The sequence below is a fragment of the Psittacula echo genome (assembly GCF_963264785.1).
Source record: "Psittacula echo genome assembly, chromosome: 2".
Taxonomy (NCBI): Eukaryota; Metazoa; Chordata; class Aves; order Psittaciformes; family Psittacidae; genus Psittacula; species Psittacula echo.
The window spans coordinates 88234543-88261758 of NC_137737.1; the positions used below are offsets into that span (position 1 = coordinate 88234543).

General features: G+C 38.6%; 1 protein-coding gene across 1 annotated transcript in view; it reads right to left on the minus strand.

Annotated features, from left to right (window-relative positions):
- Positions 1-27216, minus strand: part of COBL (cordon-bleu WH2 repeat protein) — a gene marked incomplete at both ends in the record, with an annotated part of 153811 nt that overhangs the window by 43627 nt on the left and 82968 nt on the right. The window contains 2 exons of the mRNA XM_080609689.1: positions 2425-2563; positions 26820-27014. Coding sequence (XP_080465815.1) covers positions 2425-2563; positions 26820-27014 — 334 coding nt within the window. The remainder of the gene's footprint in view (positions 1-2424; positions 2564-26819; positions 27015-27216) is intronic.

A 27216-nucleotide genomic window follows, 5' to 3' on the forward strand; every position in this document is an offset into this window, starting at 1 on the left:
TAAGTTGTTTTTTGCAAATCAGTGTTTAAGCTATCAAAAGAAATACTTATAACTTTGGCTGAGGGCTTATTTAAATACCATGTGCAACCACTAAATAAATACTTCCAACTTTGCACTATACAATGCTAACCATTTGCAATATTAAAAAACTGCTGTTAGTTTCTAGTGTACAGACATAGAGCTACTGCAATTTGGAAAGTCCTTAGATGCTGCAATTACACTGAGGAACCATGACTACCTGCTCATTCTGCTCTCATACACTGATTCAGGCATCAGCTATTGTCACTGCTGAAAACCTATGGTCTGATCCATTCTGGTCATTCCTATACTCTAAAGCTCATGCTTTCGTTGCTCTCGTGCTGCTCAAAAGTGAAGTAGAACTGAGAGGGAGGAAGAAAAGATTAAAACATTATGATTTTCTTCTCAGGAGTCGTTATCTTCCAGAAATTCAATACACAAATTAATTCTGGCAAATGTGCAGACTTGTTTTTACTGCTTTAAGAAAACTGGGCACAATAGTTCAGGGTCATAGTAAGTGATTCAGTACTGAATACTGAAGTGAATTTGCCAGTTTGAGAGTATTTTTGGTAAGATCTTTTGCTTTGATTCATGTAGCTAACTTGGGAGATACATAGGTAGCTATAATCCTTTTTCCATCATGTGGCTGCCTATTTCTTGCAGCACATTTTCCCTTCACTACAGTCTTCCTTTTTTTCACAGCTTTTCTCTCTTGTTCTAAGAGCCATCTGTGCTTTCTCATTGTTTTCCTGCAAGGACCCTGAAGAGAGGCTGTTTTACCAACCTTCCCTTGCTGTTAACATTTTTTTTTCTTGTTAATGAACGCATTCATTCAAGAAAGTACAGAAAATGTACAGAAAAAATTCTGAAGATAGGGCTACTGTGGGAAAGTTCTTTGTTGGTGTAAAATAATAAGGCTCCATTAAAGTAAATGATACTGCAGAATCCTACATCAGCAGAGTCTGTCCAGCAAGCATTTATGTACACACTACTGAACGGACAAAAGTGGCTCTGCTCTGCTTTATTTCATCTGTAACATACTGAGCACACATACAAAATAAAATGAATGCTAAAAGTTAAAGCACCAAATGTCATCACTAAGTGACCAGCAGTAGGGCAAAGCATCAGGAGCATCAGACTGACATCTGCAGTGGTTAAAAGTAAGCCAATTTGCTGAAAACTCCTGTGTCATATGGCACAGCAATAACGTTCCCCTTAGAGGGTTTAAGTAAGAGATGTCAATGGAGTCGAACATGTCACAAGATAATGGACTCCTGCTGCTACATAAATGCTGAGGCATTAAATGTGAGGCATTTACTGAAAATAAATGTTGGAACAAAGCCAAGAGGTTTCTTCTAAACTGTGAGGCATTTGTAATGTAAGCAATTATGTATGACAGGATGTCATATCTGTATGTCTTAGGCACTTTATGAAACATGAGGTCAAAGGCACAAACTGAAGTGCACTGAGTGTGTTATGGCACTTGAAGAATGATTTTCTTAATTTACTGAAAAATGAGTTCCAATATGTGGGGTTATTATCTCATATCTTTACCCATCATAAAATCACTTTTTTTTTGCTAAAAGAGTAATCTTGGGGTCCTCACTTGGGCAAAGCTCCCACTGATCTGAATAAACTAACAGTCAGATAACAACAGAGGTCTGGGAGAACGTTTTTCAGTCTTCCTGGATCAGAGTAAATGTGGTGTCATGGACAGCTGAGCGCTAGAGTTTCTTTAATTGTATCCAACCATGTAAGCACTCCTTTGAGAGCACCAGTTCTCTTCTTCTACTGATTAGCTAAAGACTCAGTAGAGATTGATTCATTGATTGATTAAAAAAATGAGGACCAAATTCAAAAGAAAAAACCTGACTGAATATGGGCAGTTGATATCAAACTGCTGGAGGACTCCAGCAAAAGAAAATGTCTTCAGGCTTTAAGAACACTGGGAGATAATGAATGAGGTTGACTCTAATACTTACTATTCTAATAGAGCCCCATGGCTTCAGCTGCATTCAGCATTGCCTGACCTATCTCCATTTACTAGCATTTCCATTTACCATTTCCAAATTACCATTTGCTACCAAAACCACCATGACCTTAAAGGTGCAGAATAGGCCCAAGGCTAGTGCTTTTGGGTATGCAGCTTGTACCAAACATTCAAATTATCTGATGAGCGTTAGCTACCTTTTACTACCGTATGGTACTCTGAGTGGTGCCATTAAAAAAAGGTGGTAATATAGAAACACTTATTTCCAGACTTTCATTCTGCAGAGAAATGTGGCTTTTTTCCCCCAAGTTACAAAAGTTTCTAAACTCACAGCATAACAGAATTAAGGAAACTTCAAACAGAGAGCACCGAAAGCACATGCATGTGATTACATAGGAGAAAAGAACGCCTCTCACCCATTGTGCTCTTCCTCTTGTCTTCCCTCTCTTCTGTCCTGTTTGGGATGGCAGGAGTGGGTGGAGCAGATGCAGTTGGTGGAAGAGGGGCACGCCTCTTCTTTTTCTGTAAATTGTTTAGGGATCCTCCTTGTGAAATCTAGCAAAGTTGAAATAGGCACAGTAAAGGAAATGTTTTTTTGATGTTGCAAATTGTTAGCAACAAAGAAAAAGTATTTGTCATAAAACCTAATTTATGAGCACAGTATATTTATAATGAGCATTTATAGTGACAACAGAAGATTAAAAAGACGGAAGAGGTATAATAACATTGCACTTGGAGAAGGAAAGGGACAAGAACTGCAGAAGAATGTCCCATCAATAACACCAGTCTGGTAGACATTTGATGTTTGTGGCAAAAGAGAACTAGAGAGCCCAACATTCAACAATGCATAGAATGACACTACATGTGTTGTTAAGCTCAAGCCATAGCATAATCTTGTTTTTCCATTGGTTTCTTCAAACCTTAAATTATGGTTTAATAATCCAATCGGTATGTGTAGGGAATAAACTCCCTTTCTTTTCTTTCCCTCTCAAATTTTTGTTTAAGGGCTTCTGAGAGAAGAATCAGAACTGAAAGTTTGCTTGCACGATGACATGAAATCATACTGTACTCTATTTATGTCTACTGGACTTCACAGACATACTTCTGAAGATCTGGAACACCTCAGTTTCCAACAATTGCAACATGCTGGTTGGCAAGCCAAGACTACATTGATGTTTATGCTGCTTTTAAAAATATGATGAAATTTATTACAACTGACTTGGGTTTCACTGGGTTGCATAATATTTTCTGTAGCTTGTTGGAACTTATTTTCTTTTTCTGGAAAAATAATAACAACAAAACCACGTAGGAAAATCTGTTGAATTCTTGTATTTGAAAGGTACTGGCAACACTAGACGGAGCCAGGCTTAGCTGAGGCAGAGGGTAATGGGAGCTGCCTACACATGGCATGCTATTGGCATTCCTGAGTCTTCATTTGCATGACTTCACTGCTCTGTTCATCCTGATACACTCCATAGCCTAAGATATCTAATATACAGAACTGCCTGGTGGTTTTCTAGTATTTCAAAGGCCTCAACAGCAACAATAATAATAGTGTTTTCTTTAATCCAGAGGACTAATGAACCCTTAAAATACATTTGTTGTGGAAGATTTCATTTAACAAATAATAGCTTCACACTGCTCAAAGCTATTATCAGAATTAAGAGGAAAGGCACTAATTTATACGCATCTGTTCCTACGTTAGGTGAAAACTCTGAGAATATACAGAGAGTGGGACATGAATAGGGCCTCTCTCACTTAGCATTCCTTTTTAAAAGCACTCAGGAGGGTCTTAGGTTATAAACTACAAACATTCTGTTCCCACCTTTCAGGATAATGCTCTAAACACATGACAACTGGATACCCTCTATCCCTTCCTGGTGAACCCATATCTTGTATATGGAGAAACTTGGTAATACATTGCATGGGCAATAGAGCACGTCAACCAGGATGTGCTGCAGCTTTGTAGCAAACAGCTTCTATAAGATGGAGGGGCTGGAGGTTTGGAAAGAAAGGCGTTGGGTCTTTGGAAAGAAAGGTGTCAGAGAACAGAATCATAGACTGGTTTGGGCTGGAAGGGACCTTAAAGATCATGTAGGCCATGGGCAGGGACACCTTCCACTAGGCCAGGTTGCTCAAAGCCCCGTCCAACTTGGCCTTGAGCACTGCCAGGAATGGGGCACTCACAGCTTCTCTGGGCAACCTGTTCCAGTGCCTCACCACCCTCACAGTAAAGCGTCTTGGACTTATTTCCTACTACCGTGTATTATTTCTGCATTTTCCATTAAACGTCCACTAGATACAGCGCATGAATAAAACCAGTGAGGTCAATCTAGATAAACTTAGGCACAGTAAATGGGCAAGAATGTTAATAGTAACTAGTGATACTGCAGACTTCAATTTTGGTCACAAAACTTCATGGAATTTGAAAAATTCGACTTATTCCCAGAAAAGAGCATGAGGTTAAATGTTCAGGAATGGGTACAGCAAAATTTTAGAGCTCCTCTGAAAAACTTCTGCCCCAAATTCGCTCCATATTCAGCAAATATGGAAGCAAATATCTTCACCTCTCCTGATGAAGTGACTGCCTTCCGGTGATTAGGAACTGACTGGAATTGACTGAAGTTGTATCCCATCCCTATGCCCCCCAATTCCTATAGAACAGAATACCCAGTATTGAGCTGAACATGGGAAACTGTTCAGTGAAACAGACTCATCAGGCTTTGGTTTACAGAGGAGGAATTACATGTAAGACAGCTACCTGATGCTGCATTCTTTTCCATGCCTATTTTGGACAATTGGCAAATAGTCACTTAGAAAAAAACCACGTTCTTCTGCACTGCCTTTCAAGTAACTGAAGACGTGAGCATTTAATACTGTGTCTTGATTCTTCAGGATACTACCTTACAAAAGAAGAGAAAATTATCCAAGTGGGGACTTTGATTAATATGACTGCAAAGTTTCCAGAATTCAGTAGCTATGAAGAACTTGAATCATCTGGGAGACAGGCAGTATCTGAACCTCCCCAACACTTCACAAGCACAAATCACAACTTAGCTGTTATTTAATGGCGCTCCTGTCTCTCCAGACAGAAAGGTCATTTTACTTGAAGACAAAAAACCGATGGGCTCATGATTTAAAAGTCTATGAAATCTTGAGAGTCAAGGCAGAAAGCAAGGAGACTTGATTTTCCCCCTGAAATTACAGAGAGCACTAATCACCCTTTCCCAAGTACCAGATGAGTGAAGGATGTTAGTTTGGTGGTCAAATTCCTCAAAGATACATTACTGCTTTACTAAGAAGAAATGATCCTTGTTAGAAGGCAGCTTATGTGTTTCAACTCTGTATTGCTATTTAGTTGAATCTGCTGAGGAACATTAGATGTATGGATGAATGTCGTGGTTTAAGCCCAGGCCGTAAATCAGAACCACGCAGTCTACTTCCCCCCCCCACTCCCCAGAGGGATGGGGAGGAGAATCGAAAGAATGTAACTCCCATGGGTTGAGATAAGAACAGTCCAGTAACTAAGGTATAACACAAATCACTACTGCTGCCACCAATAATAATAATGATAAGAGAAATAACAAGGAAAGAAAATATGATACCGCTCGCCGGAAAAGAGCCCGACCGAAAAGAGGACGTGCCCTTCCGGGTAGCTCCCAGTTACATCCCCGGGCATGACGTGCTGTGGTATGGAATACCTCTTTGGCTAGTTTGGGTCAGGCGTCCTGTCCCTGCTTCCTCCTGGCCCCTCCTCCTCCCTGGCAGAGCATGAGACTCACAAAGTCCTTGGTCAGTCTAAACATCAGTGTTATCAGCTCTGTTCCGAGGCTGAAAGTCAAAAACACAGTGCTGCAACAGCTACTAAGAAGGAGAAAAACTGACTGCTACTGCTGAACCCAGGACAGTATCCACCCCTTATTCCATACCATTCACGTCATGCTCAGATCCCACATTTTCCATATACCCTCACTCTCATTTCAGTGCACTGTTATCTTAGTGCATGGACCAATTCCTATAAAGCTACTGAGTCCGTTCGGTTCATGATGTTGGGCTCCATCTCTTGTAACAGTCTTTCAGAGCAGGAGAAGCTGTGTGCAGTGTTGGATCGTTGTCTGCTGATGCTGATCATCCCTTTACTGTAGAACTCATCCGGTTCTATCAAAGTTCATTCTCTGTTGGGATGATGGTCGGAGGGAAGTCAGGGCCAGTTGCTGGTGCCCTGCAGACTTCTAGTTGATGGGCTATAGCAGGCAACAGCGTACAATTGAGTTCATTGTCTGTTTTCCCCTAAAATCAAATCCCCTTGAGGTACGCATCGGACTTCCCCATCTTCCTGCATTACCCACCAAGTATATCTCAGGTCCGTGCTGCTACAGCTAAAGAAAAGGCTAGAAAGTAGCTAGTGCACTTTCTAGTGCAAGTTTGGTCAAATACACACACAAAAATGCTTTTATTCTACTGTCAGCTAAGTGGAGTGTACTTTAAAAACACTATGAAGAAGATGAAAAGCTTGCTTAAAGCCAGCCACACTACAATGTAAGAAGTGTCTAGTTCAAGAACAGGTCATAAAAATTGTTAAAAGTAGTTCTTTAACGCCAACTTCATTAAACCTATGATGCTAAACATAAATGGAAAAATACACAAAGAACACTCTGTTTCTTTCTTGCAACTGTATATACAAAACCAATTGAACTTGAAAAAAATTTGTTATGGCTGGCTGCTTCTTTTATAAAGAAATGAAGCCTTAACAACATTATCCAAAGTAATTTCCCATTCAAACTTTGTTACAGGAGCCCCTCTGTAGATGTAGCAGAGTATTCCCTAGTCTCAACACTTGTGTTTCACCTATGTAGCATTTTTAACTATAAGAAATTATTAGGCCAGCTTCTGTTATGTAACAAATACCTAATTTTTAAAGATACTAGCAAGTGTTCTTTGCCTATAATTAATACCATCAAGTGAGCTAGAACTTAATAAAGTGGGCCCAAAGGACCTAGTTCAGACAAACAGTGTCACTTCTGTGCTCATATTGCTAAGACCATATATGATGCAAAAAATGAATTTTCCATTACATTACTGTCATGGCTCACATGCTGTCTTAAAACCACTTCAAATATTGCAGACAAAAAAATCTGAGGAATGTGCTGACTGTGTTTTCCTTCTGTGAAAGCTCAATATCTTTATTAAGATTTGAGAGCTTTAGATAAGATTTTAGAATATATTCAGACCAAAACAATGTCATGGGGAGGTTATGTGTCAAAACTGTGTGGAAAAGAATCTTAAACCACTAGTTCTTGAAATTTTCAATCAGTAACATTTGACAGTCACATTACTTGTGAAAGGTCTGCGCATACTGCAAGAGTGGATGTGTAAATTGAGTTTGAGTTTCCTCATTTTGTAAGAGTCCAGTATTTTCTCTGGGTTAAGTTTCACTGAATATGAATTAATGAAGAATATTGATGGAGGCCCAAGGAAGCAAAAGCCACCACCACCACAAATTCATCAAGCATTCAAAGGCAAGGAGGTTCTCACACAAATATCCAATGTGAGCTCCACTCCTTTGCCTTGCCTGTCCTCTACTTAGAAGTCAGACACTAGAGTTTTTTATCGACCCTTTGCTATTAACCTTTCTAACAGAAATGCTTATCATGCAAGTACTTGCTAAGTCATTGGGCAAATACCAGCTTTCTTTTATTCACAGTCCAAACTAGGCCTATGTACTGCAGGTTTATTGCTCCTGAAGCTAAGCCTCCTTCTGTAAGACAGAAACTGTATCACGAATTTGTGCTCCTCTGTCCCTCCAGTATCTACTAACATTTGCAACCCATCTGATGATACTGACGACATATCTCAGTTGTCTGAATCACTACTTTGACCAAGAAGGAAATCTCAGTCTACTGCCTCCAAAGACAGATTTTAAAGACTCCACAACAGCATGATCAGACAGCCACACGTACACAAATCTGTTCTGCTAATACACACTAGATATGTATATGATATATGCCCACACATTCTTGACATAGATGGTAAAGAAAAAGGGACTGGGCTTAATGCAACCTAGGGAAGTGCACACACTGCATCCCTATTAAATAACTAAGTACTGTAATGTTGTTCTTAACTGCAGTTATACCTTGACTAGTAAAGAACACAGCAACTACCAAGGTGCTCCAAAATGGTGATACAGTGAGGTAAAAATCCTTAAGCTAACACTAGAAAAACATCACACTAACTTCTCAACTAGATGCTGAAGGCCACTTTGGTGCTTTCTGGGAGCTACTGCCTTTCAAGCAATATATTTTGCCCATTTACTGAACTTAGCTGAAGGGGACTTAATATTCTTCAAGGACTACTGTGTTGGGACACAGACATCAGGAGAACAAGGCAAAGGAGAACTGATGTCTTGGAAGAAGCATAGACATACAAGAGACATATACCTTCTGCAGAAAGAGCCTGAAAAAAAGCTGAGTGACATCAGCTGAGAAACACAACTAAGACCACAAGTAAGTACGAACAACTGAAAAATTGCTATGGAAAGACTTCCTTGAGCTTGCTCACTAAAAGTGATCAGAACCTTCCTGAGTTACCTCGAACAGGTTTTCCCTGAGCAACTGCAGGTATTTGTGTAGTAGCTGGCATACAGACCTGCTGCAGAAACCCTGGATAAGTGAGAGACAGAGCTAAGCAGTTCTAACCATGCTTTAACAGAAACTCCCTCAGTGGATCTTGTCAACATGTGATTATGATGTTAAAAAAAAGTGCATACTTTGGGCTTCAAAATCCAAACAACTCTTCCTAACATTTTCATAAATGTAACAAGAAACATTTGGCTTATGGCAACAGATTTTTCCTTTAGTCTCACTGCTATTATTTTGCCATAAAAAAGGGAGAAATCGAAACTTGAAAACTTAGCAATTTTCCAGGTTTCCTATTTAACAAAATCATCCTTAAAGCTATTTTCTTCCTGCTCATAGATCATAGCTACAGACAATATACATATTCTATCAGCAACAGGGTTACATCTGGAATAAGGATTGTTTTTAAGGGATGTCCCATGGTGGTTTATCACATACAAATAAAAAATTATATAGCATACGATATAAACTGTGTTAAGACAGCTCAGATACTCTCTTGCTTCTATTTTTTTTTTTGTTTTTTAGTGCAATATTACACATCAGGATCTTTTATTGTGTTATAGAAGACATTCTGTCTGATTTGTATACAAAAATGTCTTGTTCAGGGAATCAGTGAGTGATTGTTTGTAGAAATTATTTTTAGAAGTAAATAAAAAGGATTGGAAAAAGAACACATGGATTCAATCACTAGCATGCTCTGAATAAAAACTGGTTTCCATCATCCAACACTGACTAGACACACACTTTGATTTAAGCAAGCCAAACTCTGATACACCTGCTGGTGATGATACCGTGTGGGGTCAGAATGCCTGCAGAATTACAAGAGTGTTTAAATATGATCCGCAGAAAAAAATCAGAGCTAATTTGTAACTAAACAAACAATGGTATCATCCCAAACTATGAGTGGGACCATCCCAACCCTCTTCCCTTCATAAAGAATTTAAGACATCTTGAAATAATTAAGAGCCATTTTACAAGTAAAGAAAGAAGAAAAGACACATTTTATTAACCAGTTTTAAACTCCTTATATAACCATAACTGCACTGATGCTTTATAGCACTGTATGAAAGACAAGCGGTAGGTTGGCATGTCAGTAAGATTTATGGTTTGAGAGTTTTTAACAATATTTTGCTACGATTTTGTACATAATTTAAAGCAGTTGAGAAGAAAATATTTTGATCCAAGAGGAGCCGTTCTAAGAAAATCAGAGAGATAAATCTTTCAGCTGCAGAATGGAGACATAAATCTGTCCACTAAACTTGATGATATAAAAGCTATTCTATCCAGCTGATTCTGCATTTTCACAGGGCAACAGATGCTTCAACATGCCTAACACTAGAAACCACAAGAAGTCCCAATTGAACATTAATGTGTCTTAAACATTTACTCATATGTCTAATATTCCCTGGAGAGGTCATACATTATTAGGCTTTTCACTGGCATACACTGACAAAGGAAAATTCAGGGAGCTCTCAAAGAAACTGGGTGCATGAGCAATTCATGAGGCTGACCACTGTGAGCTTCATTGTATTAAATTGTCTATTCAGCACTTAACTTCTCTACCTTGTTTCCTTATTGGGTAGTAGCCATTTCATTTGATTAAAAAACTGAATGTTTAATCCACAAGTACATTACAAACGGCATTCAAAGACAGCAGCCTGATGTTTCCCAAAAACATGTTCTGATGTTGCAGAATGCATTTGTGTGGGTTATTTAAAATGTTTACTAGGATCCCATGCAATCCAGTGACATATCGCAAAACCAAAATACACAGAGATACTAAAAAATCTGGCACATGGAAACAATATTAAAAGAGGATATTATTTGAAAAACTTATCATTTGACAAGATGCATAGAAATAACTATGCTTTACAAATTAGCAAGCAATTTTTCTGGATCAGTTATTTTAGTTCTGTACATCTTGATTTTTCAGTGTTGGATCTCACAAACCTGACGATAAAATGAATAATAAAGTTAAAGGGAGATTTAAAATAAGCTATATAGATAGGCATGGTGTGATAGCAAGGCTGACATTTGGACTGACTAGTCCCAATAGCTTTTGCTACTCTGGACATGCGGCTCTCACATGGAAAAAGGTTAGATGGGAGGTTCCTAAGCTACTGCCAACATGAGTTCAAGTCCACAGTATAACACCAACTAAATCTTCAAGCAGGACAGCCACGTTTGTGTTCTGACACAACACTGCTTTGTATCAGGGTGTTCCCTCCTAAGTTTCAAGCTCTGCACCATGACTCCCTGTACTGCATTTGGACCATGTGGTGTCTGCACTCTGTCCATACTCATGGCCTTAGCTTCTGAGCTTGCTTTGCAAGTGATCAGGCACTGTGTTAAGTGAGAAATCTGGCTTATAGAGCGCAAACTGAATTGCTTTTCTGAAAATACCCTTACAATTAATGTTTTAATCAGATGCTATGAAATATTGTATAGCTTTGCCTACTTTTATGCTGCTTAGTTTCAAATTAATTTTTTTGCATTATGCAATTCTGGTATTAAATGGAGTTTTGTAATGAAATTTCATAGTCATTATCAAAAAAAAAAAAAAAAGCTGTGACTGCAAAAACATCTCAGTCTTAATAACAGGCAAAAAGCTCAGCATTGCTGGATTTTACAGAAATTGCTACGTTCTTGCTATTCTATTCATAAAATAAAAAAGGTGAAAGCCAAGGATGTCCTTGAATACTCAGCTGACTGGTGACAGAAAGCTAAATGAGTTGACACATGAAAGCCACTACAAGGTGAAGGGGCAAGCTCATTTTTCCATCTGTTCTTATTGAACACACCCTTTGTGAAATGTCATGGTCAAGGGCAGTTAAAAATTAATGTCATTCTAATCTTTAAACACTTTAACTTGTTCACTTCAATGTGTCAGACAGGAAACTATCCATAAACAAATTTTTGAGATGTTAAATTACTAAGATAGCTGTGATTTCCTTCTTTTGCAAAATCTCATTGCTAGCTGCAATATTATTTCCACTCAAGGAAGTCACTCTACAACACCAAATATTTTCACATGCATTGAAACATGTAGACTACACAAGTCTGCGGATGTTTGCTTTGGCAAAGAATTGAACTTCCTCTGTTTCTCTGAATACAATTTAATCCTCCTCATTTATGTCTTCACTGGGTGGCAGGAGAGGAAACAAAAAAAAATCTCTCAAACACTTAAAAATTATACTTTAAACCCACCACAAAGTGGTTTGCTACTAAGATTCATTTTTCCTCTACAGAAGTTATACCAAAAAAGCAAAAACAACCTCCAAATTTTCGTTTCATATTTGTGCTCATCTTTTTAGTTAAAGCTATACAATTAATAGAACAAATGAACATTAGTAAAGAGTTTAAAATACATAGCAGGACTGCAGCTCATATTTCTTCTGACAACTTTGCCAATGAGTTTGACATGACCAATGTAATTTCTGTGAGTCATTGCCTTTCAGAAAGGCATTGGCCGAAAGGTTTTCTATACCATTTTTTCTTCCTCAGTGTCACATCCAGGATTACAGGCTGGCAGATTGGTTGGTCTGCTTGCCTGCTCTTAAAAATCAGAGAGATGTTGTGAGCCAAGGGAAGATCTGCAAAATTTAGTCTGCATCTTTGTCCAATTTTCTGCCAAAAGGATGGTCTGTTGCCTAAGATGTGTTATGGCTAGAAAGCAGAAGGTAATCACAGAAATGTTTGACCAGGAACAAGGAGAACTATACCCTTTCTATTGCCACTAAGCGACATACCTCCCTGGGGCTTAAGCTTTCCTCCACACTTAAAATTTTCTTCTGTAGAGATAGCCAAGTTGAATTTCTTGTGCTTAGCACCAAGTCCTAGGCAATCACCTCAGAAGCCTTCTCAATTTAGAGAAAAACATATCTGACTTATTTCCTGTGTTCAACCCTCTTATATCAGCCCTCTGCATCTGCAGGCACACAGAATGCCTGGGAAACCTGGTCTGGGCAGTAAGTCAAGTCATAGTTTCCAATTCTTTTCCAATTTTGTAGAAACAGAGAATGTAGAATCATCTAGTCCATGCCATCCCTTCCTACTGCCCAGGCCCTGCAAATTTCCACTCAAGTCTAGCTCCTTCCAGCACTTAAGGGCAGCCAGAAGCCCCTATTTCTACAACCTCCAGAAACCAGGAAGAGGGGAATAGCAAAGTGGTACCATGACGTTGATAACTAATATTAAATACTAATGAGGACTGTAAAGTAACATGGCTCTACATCAAGCTACTTTCCCACAAGTATAAGATTTTTATCATCCAAAACTGCAAACAGACTCTGCTGCAAAGACATGTTAGAAAATGCCACCATGGCATTCTGCTTGCTATCCCTGCCTGGAAGTGTCAGCAACACAGAGCTGAGCAAGACTCAGGGGCGGTCTGTTGAGCTATGATATTCTGATTAAGATGAGCACACTGCAAACAAAATGAGGTGCCTATTTCTCCCAGTGACCTCCACTGTTCATCCTCTAAAGGTGAAAACCTGAAGTGATATGCAGTCAGAGGAACTGTATTGGTGTTCCCCTCTCCCCTTACTTTTGGGATATTATTGTGAATGTAACTCAAATGACAGCCTGAAGTAGCAGAGAACAGTTTTTATTAGATAATACTTGTGATGTTTTTCCTTGCTTTCTTGTTTGGCTAAACAATGACCCGATTGCAATGCTATTAAGCCATTAAATTAAACTTGATTTACACAGAATGCATTTACGTAGTTAATTTCTTTATTCTGTAATTTTTTACCATTTTAATTTAGGATCTAAGAAAGGTGGAGTTACAAGCAAAATGTGAAAAGTGACACAAAGCCAGTTTCTAAATTAAGCACAGTGTTAGGGTCATGTTTCATTGCTTACTGAATGCCAGCTCTTCAGAAGGTTCACTGCTTAAAATCATCTTTGTCTATTAACTTCCCCTAAATACCTTGCCCAACAAAGCCTAATAATTACTTGACACATACTTTCTCTTTAATGAGAGTTAAAGCTTATGATGACATCAGCCTGTCCTATTTGTCTGCGACTTGCAAGCCAGATGAAGTTTACTTACTAAATGTTGCAACCCTGCCAAAATTCAGGGCTGCATAGAACAGTATGTTCCCGCCCTGATGTCTTTCCAGTTTTCAATGAAGTGCTTGACAGAGACCACATGTGGAGGTCAAGTGACAGTATCATGATCTCACCAGATGGTAAGTTGTGGTATTATTCCCAAGGCAGGTAGTATAGTCTTTTTAGAACCAGTTGGCAGGTGATCCATGAACTCACAGCCAGAAGAAAATAGATTATTGCAAAAGATCAAGAATGCTATTGATGTTGGCGAAAAGACTATTCCAAGAATTTTTCTTGCACGTAATTCTATGACTCAACTCTCAAGATGTATGTTTTCTTCCAAAAAAATAGAAGGCACTATTTTATTAACTGCTATCTTAAATCAGAAGCCCTCCTGTCAAACAAATCTTGTATTCTTGCATGATTATTATGTGATGTACATGAAATGGTAAAATAAAGACACTGCAAGCCACATTGCCTGGGTTCTTATACACATATCAAGGATCATCAGGTCATTCTCACTTGACGTTGATTCAGAGGTCATACCTACACAGGTTAGAGTGCAGGACTGGACTACTTTGCAGAGAAAAACAGGACAACAGACCATGGAGGAAACTGACAAAATTTTGAAAATACATTCTTCCACCCCTCTACAGTAAATAACTGCCTATCTACATCCAGAGCATGAAGCACTCAGCACTTCACACAGTCCAGCCTTCAATTAAAGCAGATAAGCAATTTAAATCACTCTTAACTTACATTGCTACTATTTCATGGACAAAGTTGCAAAAAACTTATTTCTAATAATGCAATAAAGACACACAGTGGACTCCTCTTACGAAGCAGCAGATTTTTTTCCAGAGGCTGAAAAAGCAGTACTCTTTCAGAAACAGACATAATTTTAAAGCAGACTTTAAAATTCTAAGTTACTCTGGTGCAAAACCTGTTACTTGACCATAAATTTCATTCACATTACAACAGATTCTCAAAGCGTCAGTGTAAATGCAGTCTTACTTCCCCTTGCATTTCTGGAGGCTGCACCCTCTGGTTGTCATCAAAACCTCCACTGACATTCTGCACCTTGTTGATACTGGCCAAACTTCAGAAAAAGATATAATCAACTCCACTTAATCACTTCTTGACTGAGAAAACTAAGATTCCTTTTAATTAATTCATCACACTGGGACACCTTACTTTATTTAAAATTATAGGACAAAAGAGTTGGAAAATAAGGATATTAGTTACACAACACCTCTTGGAAAATAAGTTGGTTGGCTAAAAACCATTTGCCTGCAGTTATTAAAATGCTTTCTGGAATTTTGTTTTCAAAATGGGACACCCTCTGCTAGTAAACAAATGTGCAGCAACATGATCATTAGGAGCTCTAAAGGGGAGGGGTGGTAATTTGGACTGAAACTATGGAATTCCTTTAGATGTACAAAGAAGAGGTATTAAAATGTAACATACCCTTAACTAGTACTCTTTGAAGATATTGAGAAAGTAGTTACTACAGTGCATGTGTCATCTAGCTGTAGCCTTTGATAACTACTTTTAAAGAATTAACATGTTGGTTAAGTGCACATATACCAGAATTAATTTTTACAGCTGTTTTTCTCATAAAATTACTCCTCTCAGTAGCAGCTTTTTTTGTGCCTTCCTAAATTTGATGCTTTTCATAACAGCATCATGTAAAGCATCATACAAAGCATCAGCCATCACTGCACATCTCTCTACTTTCTTTTAATTTAGGCCTGCATCCTTTATCAAAGCTAGAATGTACTTGTTCAATCAAATAAAGCATCAAGATTGCACAGTAAATATTATCTGACGTTCTGTTGGCTGGTTTCATGTTTGCCATCTGAGCATTGCTTTGTCAGACATGAACAAGTCTGGATACTTCTCATTCAGCTAACTGAATGTCAGCTGTAGAGCTCTTTAGGGAAAATTGAACAGATAACTTCAAATTGAAATTATTTGTTTGGTGTTCTGATTTCCCAAGGCATTTACTGTGATGCAGGGCATTTTAAGGACCACAGACCTTTGTACTACTCACTCTTATTCCTACTACCTGGTCCTGGTACATCTTGATAATGAAATCTGCAACAGGAGAGCAAAAGCCAGGTTCAGCTCCAGTGGAAATACTAAAATGATAAAACTTTTCAGGTTTACGACTGGTTACAAAGCTGACTGTTTCTATAAAACTTAATGTATGTCATCACAGAATTTCATGTCTATGAAGCGCAATAGTTTGTACATGGCTTTTTTCAACAAGGCAATTAACTGAAAGTCATTAAGAAAAGCTCCACCATTACACACTTTTCTTAAAGAAATATTGCCCAATCCTTTGAGCACAAGTGGATAGATCCAGGAAAGCAGCACACCATAAAAGATCAATTTGACTTGCTATCTCCTGAAAGCTAGAAATACCATCATTTGCTAAGAAAAACAATAGCCCCATCACTGCACGAGACAGAAGTGTCCCAACTGTTCTTTCCTCAGAGGACTTGCAAACTAGAGAATATCTGACATGCACGTGGATCTGATATTGATTGCAAATAGATTGGGATCAAGTCTTTTGTCAGTGATAGGCGTCCAATAGAGTGCACTGGACATCACCCACACAGCTCCCAGCTACCTATAATTTAAGTTGCATACCTGCATCTCAGTATTTTGAGATGCAATCCAGGGGGCTGCAAATATGACCCTCCTGTCAGGAGAGTCCTGTAGGGCTCTCTGATATTGCACTTACAATACTAAGTTGCAACATGTATACCAGGCAAGTTGCTTTAGGGCTCATGCTGGAAAATTCTTTTTGCTCATGTGATTTTCTTGCAAAACTTACTGCCTCATTCTGCAAGTGCAAAGTTTTGCACTTATGAGCACAAAACAAAGAAAACGATGATTGGGACTATCAATCAAAGACAGCTGTTTCTGTTTTTAACAAGAGACATGTCGCCTCGTTATCAAATTACCAGTGATAAGAAGACCAAGTGAAGTCACTGAGAATGCTGCCAGTGACTTTCCTGGAGTGGTATCAGATCATATGAGACAAATATTTAGATACATATCTCTTCAGTATTCTCCAAAAATAGCTCTACTGAGTTAGATCAAGGGTTCTGCTCAGGCTTCTGTATCAGACTGCAGCAAGCACCTGGAGGGCAGCAGAAGAAAAGGGAAGGTATGTTCACTACTACCTCCTCCCTAGTACTTTTACATCTATCAACCACCTTCGTACTGGTGACTTCCTGGTGTGGTTTGTATTTAAAGATTCACACAGATTGGTCATCCTTGCAGCATTTGTTCATTCTCCTCTTGAGCCTAAGTAAACTTTTAGCACCCACATCAATCCCTGGAAAGGCATTCCATGGATCTATTGCTTGCATAAAGAACCACACACTTTGGTTTTGTGGGGTTTTCCTCATTCTTACTATCTTGAAATGCTCTTGTAATGGCTGGTTCAATAGTCAAATCTCAAATAAAGAGTCAAATGAAGAATAACTGTTTACTTAGTTGTCTCTGTATTAAGCTACTCTACACCTTCGATTACACTTGATGCCCTTCCATGAGACTCTTCTCATTCTGTAATACAGGAAATCTGAAACAAGGTGAATGCTCCTGTAGTATTTAAGATGGCATAATAAAGCTCACAATATAGTGGTGTAATAAAGTTCTGGTTTTACCTTCTTTCCCTCTCCTTAAACATTCTGCATCTGATTTGCTTTTTTGATTGCTGTTGATCTTTGAGTTGACTTTTTTCAAAGAAGTATGTCTTATGATCCTAAGATCTTCCTGAGTGGTTATTGCCACCTTAGAGACCAGTATTTTACAAAGTATTAGGGAAAATTCAGAGTGGTGTTTTTCTCATGTATATCATTTCACACCTCCACAGAATTGTACTTGTTTTCACCTGCAAGTGCTGCCAGCAGTCAATCTCTTAAGGTCTTTCAACAGTTTCTGTCTCAGCCTTTGTACTATCTGGATAATTCAAGTACCAGCAACAAACTGTCACTTTACTATTTTTTCCAGGTCACTTCTTAATATGATGAACATGGATCCTTAAATACCCTAAAGCTGTTGCAATGTTCCACCACTAGATGAGCGGATTATTTACTCCTAACCCATGACTCCTTTCTTCTTTTCTTTACTGTCAGTTATTTAAGAGTAAAATGACCCTCCTCCTTATAGAATGGAGACTTGATTTCCTTAAGAAATCCCTGGTGAGGGAATTCTGTGGAAGCTTTGTGGAAACCCAGACAGACTGCATCAACCAGATCACACATATCCATCTGTCTACTGCATGCGTCAAGAGCACTCTAAGAGAGTTGTAAGGTAGGGTTTCTGTTTTACTAAAGCTATATTTACCCTATTCATTATCTTCACAGATGACAACTAGTTAAATTTTCTACTACATTTCTATTAATTTTTCCAGTATAAGTCACGTCGGGAGACTTTCAGTTTTTATTTCCCGCAAACTTTGTAAATACCCGCTCTCACTTTTTTTTTTCCTCCTCTGAATTTCTTTATGAAAACCCAAAATGTGGCACTGGTAGCATTTAGCAACACTATTCGATTATGTTTTCTCTATTTCTTTGCTCCACACAGTAGAAAGAGACTTAATACAGACACAGTTATTTTGTACAATTTTTCCATTTCAGATAGCACTGCAGTCTCTGGTGCATCATTCTGAGAATACTTTGCACAGCTGCTGCTCAGACAAAGGAATTACAGCGCACTCCTCAGACAAAGGAACTAAAGCACGCTCCTTATCTATGTTACTGGACAAGCTCCATGTTCATTATCTGCCTATGTGGACAACTTTAACCTGTGAAAAATGTAAAGCAAACTTGAACTGCTTTACCATCCTAGGAAAACAGTGGGCAACTCTCTAGCCAAAGAGCAAGGCAGTGTTTACATCAGTGTGGCAAAATAAATAATTTCTTTATAAAATACATATTTATTTATAAAATAATGTCTTTATGAGCAAAAGAAAAAGACCCCATCATACCCATAAACTCTCAACATCTATAGAAATGCATAAATGAAGTAAATAAGCTTATAAGGAAAATTTCAGACAGAATAACTGGCATAAAAGCCCCAACGAGATGGATACTCAAAGCCTAACGAAAAGTTTCATAATAACCATGCAGTATTTACAGCCTAGTACATCCAAAATAAGCAACTGCTACGTGAATTTGATGTGAAATGCAGAGAAATAGATACAATCTCGATTTTTAATGGGTTTACCTATTAACTACATATATATCTGTATTAATATACAGAGAAACTCAGCTACTCTTTGACCTTACCAAATTATTGCCTCATGCCACCTGTATAAGAAGGCCCCAGCCGCTCAGTCTGTCATTGCACAGCAGTACAATGTGCACTCCAGCAGCTAACATCCAAACTGTAAAACAAAACCTAGGAAAACAGCACGACTTAACAAGTTTTCTTAGCAGCTGTACTACCCCTCTATCATCTCAAGAACTCTGGGAATTTTGGAGAAAAAGCATCTTTCATAAATATTCAATATCCCTGCCCTCATCACAAAAATGCTGTCAAGAGATACCACACATTGCCTGAGAAATCTAGCAAGTCTACCATGAAAACTGAAGATAACAGCTAACACTCATGATATCCTCACTTAATGAACAAAGGCTAAGGAGCTTTTAAAAACAACATGCAGCATACACATTTCAGGACTTCTTTGTGCACAACAAGAAAATCAAACCAGAACCAGAACAAACCCAGTTATTAAATAACTTTAAATCAACATTTTAAAAACCATTAAAAAAATCAGTCAAGTGTTTTCCCTTCTCCTTCGGAACAAACCCTGCTTTCATATCCTCAGGGAACTTATAAAAACCTGAGAAGTGACCTAGAAGATGCAGTATTTTGTAGAAGTAAAAGACATTTTGAAAACCAGCTTTTTCCTACAGCAGAAACTGATTCATTGCATCCTTCCTCAGAATGTGAAAAAAGTATCTGTTATTCTCAAAGGAGACTTCTGGATGCTCCACAGAAAAAAAAAAAAAAACAACAAGAAAGCAAAACAAAAATACATTCACAGAACACTTAAGGGAGAAAGGAAATGTGTCATAAGAGAAAGGTTGAGAAGACCTCACCCAGAAGACCTCTGAGTCAAAAGAAACCTCCCTTCCTCTCTGAAAGATGATAAAAAAACCATGCACTCATATCTTGTTGACTTTTAGTAGACATTTCTGGCTTAGGTGTAACCTAAGAAAGGGAGATAACCAAACTAAGTCCATCCAGCCTTTTACTGAGCTCTTGGCTCCTAATTTAAGCAGAATACAACTGTCAGATGGTCTCCACCATGAACTGCTCGCTACCTTTCACATTACACAGAAGTATAATATAAAAATTCATACAGAATTCACCTTATACGGAAAAAAACCCCATAAAGTAAACTGGAAGAAAATACCTACAGCATAAAGCTATTCTGCTGAAGTATGAAATCCAAACAACTCCTCCCACAAATACAACCACAATAATTTCTACAAAAGCAGGATCAACCAACTAGGCAAATCTAAAGCAAATTGAAACTTTTCTTCTCAGGACACAGGACTCTGATAAGAGTGAAGCTTTCACAATAATGAATTACAGCAGATACACAAAGGAAGAGGCAGTAAGCTGGTAAGAGTATGGTGCTTCTGGAGGTGTTCACAGCATATGTTAATCAAGCAGGTTTTAGACACCTGCCTATAATAAATCTCAGTTCTGTAGGTAACCATGATAGATGTTCTTATCCAGTTGTGCTTGTTCTGTCCCTCAACTTTCCTACAATTGCAGTACCTGCAGGTATCATGCCTATCCCATAAAATGATGCTTTTGGTAGTCCAAGAAAATTTGTGAGTACAAAAGTCTGTCATCCACACAAACACAGGGTCTTTCAAAGCACTCATCTGTTTCTCAGAAGGAAAGCCAAATGCAGTGTTATTACTATTTGAAATACCAGATTCATCCAAAAGACCCAGGTTCAAAGCAGATTTAATAAACTTTAACTCACAGAGCACACAGATGGACAGCTCTACTGATGGCATCCTTACTGACACAGATGTGCATATTAGGAATATACCTTACTCTACACTGTTCTACAGGACCTGTATTCATTGCTTTAGAGATTAATTTGCAGACACAGGAAAATGTGTCATTTTGAAAACCTGAGGAGAACAGCAGTAACAGTGTGATTTAATACCGATCAAGATTATCCTTGCAGTCAGCTAACCACAAATCCGTGGCATTAAATTATGAAGAAGTAAGGTGGAAGAATGATAATAATTCTGTGCAAACATGCAAGAAAGATATCTGTGCAAAAAAACCCCAAATCCCGCTGTGCTGGGGGAACATTAGTGGAAGAAATGCTGGCTTTGCTCAGATTTTTATATTAACAATCTCAATTTAAACTCCTTTTGCAACAGAAGGTGGCATAGTGAAAAATAATATGATATTAAAATCACAGTGGCCAGATACCGAGTTGCTGAGCAACCAGACGTAGCTTCTGACATCTTAAAAGTTCAGAAAACATCAAGCTACAAACTCAGCTTCCTAATTATGGACAGCTGAGCTAACCATTTCTAAAAAAACTTGGCCACTGTTTTAGAATACATTTTACTTCTAAAGAAGATAATGAGCCGCATTTCAAGTGGCTTCCAAGTCCATGCCTGTAGCATAGACACATACACACGGGAAATCTGAGAACTGCAAATTCAGGGACTGATTCTGGAAATCTGGGTGAGACTATGGTTTAATAGAGCTTTGAACAAATTTAGTACCTTAATAATGATTTCAATATAATTTCATTCACGTATTTCGTTCACTGCCTGTCCTTTATTTTTACTACTTGAACATTATTCTGTGGTTCTTGCTGGCAGAATGAATTCCAGGTATGTTTTCACTATATACTGTGATCATTTCCATGCCATCAAATCACAGAATCTTAGAACGGTTTGGGTTGGAAGGGACCTTAAAGATCATACAGTTCCAACCCCCAGCCACAAGCAGGAACACCTTCCACTAGACCAGATTGCTCAAAGCCCCATCCAACCTGGCCTTGAACACTGCCAGGGATGGGGCAGCCACAACTTCTCTGGGCAACCTTTGCCAGTGCCTCAGCACCCTCACAGAGAAGAATTTTTTCCTAATGTCTGATTTGAATCTCCCCTTTTTCAGATTAAAGCCATTCCCCCTTGTCCTGCCACCACATACCCTTGTAAAAAGTCCCTCTCCAGATTTCTTATAGGTCCCCTTTAGGTACTGGAAGCTACTCTAAGGTCCCCCCGGAGCCTTCTCTTCTCCAAGCTGAACAAAATGAAATGTCATTTAAAGCCTGCGAGGTTGCCTGCATATGGGTTCAATGGCTTTCAGCAGGACATTTCACTAGAGGATCTCCTTCTTTTGACACAATCTTAAAATGCTCAATCAACCAGAGGGGACCTAAGCTTTTGATCGTATATTGGTTTATGTATAGAATCATAGAATAGCTAGGGTTGGAAAGGACCTTAAGATCATCTAGTTCCAACCCTCCTGCCATGGGCAGGGACACCTCACACTAAACCATGCCATCCAAGGCCTCATCCAACCTGGCCTTGAACACCGTCAAGGATGGAGCATTCACAACCTCCCTGGGCAACCCATTCCAGTGCCTCACCACCCTCACAGTAAAGAATTTCTTCCTTATATCCAATCTAAACTTCCCCTGTTTAAATTTGAACCCGTTACCCGTTGTCCCGTCACTACAGTCCCTGATGAATAGTTCCTCCCCAGCATCCTTCTAGGCCCCCTGCAAATTCTGCTGTGAGAAAAGCATCCCTATCAAAGGCATGAAAATGCTACTAAATGACTAGGATGCCTAACCCAGTGTCCTGCCAGCTCAACAGCACTCCTAAAAATGATTGCCAGCAGAATCATAATTCTTTCAAGTGCAATATGCACTGGGAACAGGGGAACATACATCGCAGGAGGCTGCTATCTCCAACAGAAGTACAGAAACACTTTGAGAAGGAAAAAAAAAAAAAAAAAAGAAAAATCCTGTGTGGTGGAAGGTGTTTGAAATCAACTAAGGTGGCAAAAATAGTATTTTCTCTGCATTTCCACATACTAAATTTCCTTCCATTTAATAACATGTACAGCAAATACTGAAAGTATCTTCTCTTTATAAATGAGAAATTTGGCAAATTTTTAGTCTGAGTACCTTTTCTCCTCCAGAAAAGATATGATAGTCTCTTTTATATTTGTTCATGTTAAAATGATTCTCTTAAAGCTGAACTTCACATTTAGGCATAAAATTGGTGAAAACTAAACTAGAAGTAGGGAGAAAGAAACCTGTCAGCAATGATTTCAGCAAGCCTATGATCCTTTTTGGCTGCAATATTCCTTTTCATTTATGTGAGTAAGCCTCTCCAATGGCTGAGTTATTCCTGGTAACAAAACATCTGCCTTGATCAAACACTGAGGGCAGGTAGTCTCCTCTGAAGATATGGCCTTGACCAAGAATTGGGAGTCAACAACTGTCCTCAGCAACCCAAGTTTGAGATCTGGATGGAGAGGAACATATGTTAGTTTATCTACAGCACATCCAGGAAACTATATAAACATGGAAATAAACCTGAAAATTGTGTGTTTTTATAACAGTCTCAGTTTACACTGTGCCTGTAGGAGACTTCATAATTCTGCTAGCACATCATCTAAAGTGCTGTGATAGAGAAAAGGTATTGTTTGCAAAGGAGAGTCAGTTTTTCCTCATTCCTACACTGCTCAGCTCTACTCTCTGAATGGTGTGGGCTTCGTCTCCCAACTTAAGGAAGCAGGGAACCTCCTTGCTTCTAAAGTATCCAGCCTTCTGGATTTTCATACTGGTAATGTTGCCATACCCTGTTCTTTTGAGGAGCGTTTTTTTCAAGTGACTTCTCATTATCCTAAACAGCATCACTTGGAAGATGTTTAAGAAAAGCAGGGGGGAAGTCTCCAGGGAAGAAATCTGTAGACTCTTTTCTTTGACTTCGCATTCCTTTGCAAACTACTTAATGCATGTTCAGCACACTGAAACATTGCTCAGTTGTGCTCTGATCAGAAATAAGTACTTTCTAGAGGAGATTTACAACAGTTACAGAAGGAACACTACCTTCAAACAGACATGGAAAACTAATGATGCTGCAGTAAAAAGTAATTAAAGTTACTGCAGGGGCTTTGCCCTCAAGGAGGTAAATTACTGTAAGCCCCACAGAAACAAAAGCTGCAATATGGTAAAATTATATTGCAGCAATCTGCCTATCCAGAAAAGTGAGTGGAGAAAACCTAAATATAAAGCATAAATTAAAACACCCCAGTCTTCATACACATGGAAATTTCTGATTGCAACCACTAGGCAAGGAGATGAGATACATATTCCTCAAGGAATCCATTGATGTAAAGAAAATTGAATGCTCTGAACAACAGGTTAAAAATAACATAATAAACATAAAAATAAGGCTTATTGTGTTGGAAAGTCAAACTACAGGTATTCATAACAGCTACAGTATTCGCTTTTCTACACAGCTTTACGGGATCAGATAGTTAAAAAAGAAAAAAACTTCTACCTTTTTCATTTTCTATTAACGTACTAGCTTCACTGGAAATAAACATGTTCCCCTTTTGCAGGATCTTCCTGTTAGTAACAGTTGCACATAAATAAAGTTTTCTAAACAAACATCTTATCTTTTTATGGAAGGAAGTTCATTAATAAGGAATTGACGTCCTTCCCTGAAAAAAAGATCACTGCTAATTCTTTCCCATAAACTAAAGAAATAGACTTACACCCTGAGATTTTTTTCCTCTATTTTCACAGCAAACTGGATAGTCTGCACGTAGATAAAATAGAACTATTTGGGTTTTCTTATAAACAATACCTCTGTTGCTACCTTGCCACAAAATACTGAATAATTAATCTCTTCCCTTGGTTTCAATTACTTCATGGCACTTGTGCTTCATTTCAAGTGTACTCCTCAGATTCCTGTTCAAACTACAGGGCAGCCTGTGAACACCTTTCAGCCTAGGAACTCCAGAGGCACACCATAACTGTTTAATATTTTGATCTATGCAACCATTTTCAGAAAGATGTCCTTTACCCAACAGATGCAACCAGACTCTAGCAACTGTGCCCATAATCTGCTTTGCTCTTCATTGGCTTTGTCAACTACACAAGACATTTCTATTGCCCAAAATTACCTCTGTCATGGAAAAAACTCTGATGCAACCTTCATCTGTTTCCCTTCTTCAAAATGGCTTTTCCTTTAGACTAAGAGAATTTGAAATTGACACTGTACTGTATGCTACTTGGGATAAATAAAGTACTTTCCTCCTAATGCCTTTAATCTATCAGCAGCCATGCTGGAAATATAAACGTTAACTTGTTTAAAGAGAGTTTATATTTTCAGGATTTTTGTGCAACAGAATTTAAGATATCATGGCCACACTGCAGGGAGATGAGCCTAAGAGAATGGCAAAATTATATAGTCTGTGGCTGTCCTACCTGTATAAACTTGACAGTTATAACGCCATAGTACTTTTGTACTAAAAGATCTATTTATCTCAAATACAATGTTTAACTCTGGAGGACACAAGAAACCTCATCAAAATACTTATAGTAGGAATTTCAAAAGGAAATTTTAAAAAGTGCACCAAATGTTGCAACATTGTTGTTTCTCTTCAGCTGGGTCTATAAATGAGTGCTATTTCAAAGGCACCTAGTCCAATTCTGAAAGATAAAACACTAGTGTATTCCAGCAATCATACTTTTAAAGATCTTAAGAATGGGAAAATAAGGTTCCACAGTCCTTTATGAAGAGCATGCACTGACTTTGCTTGCACAATGCTTCACTGGAGAAAGCATTTATTTACCCTATGTCTTGATGCAGATATGCAAGAGTCACAGGAAGTGAAATTGAGCCCTAGACTCCTCCTCTATACTGAACTCGAAAGATTCATTCCTGACTCCATTTTGCACTAAGACAGCTTTCAAAAGATCAGTCTGCTATAGAGGTGATAAATCCTAAGCAGGTAAGAGTCAGTCCACATTACACAACCTTGAAGGTATTGGCTCCTTGCGTTCTTATTTGGCATGGCTTTATATACTGACTTTTACAGTATTGTATTTAGAATGTAATACTTTTGTTAATGGTGGAACCAGAAGTCTTAATGTGCTTGTGCGTGTCTAGTACCATACATGCCTGAATGTCACTATAAAAACATGAACAATTTCCTTTTCCCTTAACTCTATTTTTTTCAAAGGATTAGGTCCTCAGAAAGGTTTTCCCACATTTCTGTTTAATTCTTGATAACTGGATTGCGGAACAGTGACCTTTTCTAAAAGTAAAACCAGAGCACTGCTTTGAAAGGTCACATGGCACGACTCAGAAAGCAAAGCAGATCTCTGGTATCCCACAGCAGCACCTGAAACAGGGATGTAGGTCTGACAAGCTTCTGGGCAAAACAGTACAATGGAGATTTTTGTCAGTCACTAGAACTGTCACCCATTTTCAAGGACTGTCCTGGCCAATAAGGACACCAAGTCATTCTATACAATTTCCAGCTTTTCTGCCTTATTTTTAATTCACTCTCCTTCTTTTAGGATAAGGCCTCACAAAATGTTTCTGAACTTAAAAAGGGAAGTTTAGATTGGATATAAGGAAGAAATTCTTTACTATAAGGGTGGTGAGGCACTGGAATGGGTTGCCCAAGGAGGTTGTGAATGCTCCATCCCTGGTGGTGTTCAAGGCCAGGTTGAACAGAGACTTGGGTGACATGGTTTAGTGAGAGGTGTCCCGGCCCATGCTCATGGAACTAGATGATCTTAAGGTCCTTTCCAACCCTAACTATTCTATGATTCTATGATTCTATGATTTAGAAAGATTCCTGACATAGGATAAAACTTGAGACAGTCTCAAGAAAGCTTGGTAAATACGTACAAAACTCCAAGACTTTTGGTAATTTTATTTTGTAAGATCAAGAGTTTTGGTGAGCTGCAGCTAATGGCTAGCCACAGTATCTGTGAATTACTTTACCTCTGACGAATGAACTAATGGTAGCCAGGACTTCAAGCAAAGAAGCTCATTCTGCGGTGTCACTGTTACCTGTGCCGCTGTCTTTTCTTGTTCACTCATCTCCACGTTCTGCAATGCAGGTGTCACAACTGGTGGAGGAGGTGCTCTGCGCTTTTTCACTTCTGGGTTTGCTGTCATTCCTGAGATGTTACCAAGGGACAGTGATGAACCCAGGCTACTGGAACGAGAATTCACCGAAGGGGAATTTGGTGCAGTGGAAAAACCCTGTAAATGGATTAACATCTTGGATTAACATCACTTTCTAAAAACAATGGGAAAGAAAGAAGGAAAACAAGACACATCTGGTTACCGTTTAAACAATGATATGAATAATCATGTATGTTCCTCTGCCAAACCTGCTGAATTGCAAACTGTAACTTTGGAAACTTCTAAAGGTCAACTGGAATAAAGCTTATAGGCAGTATTA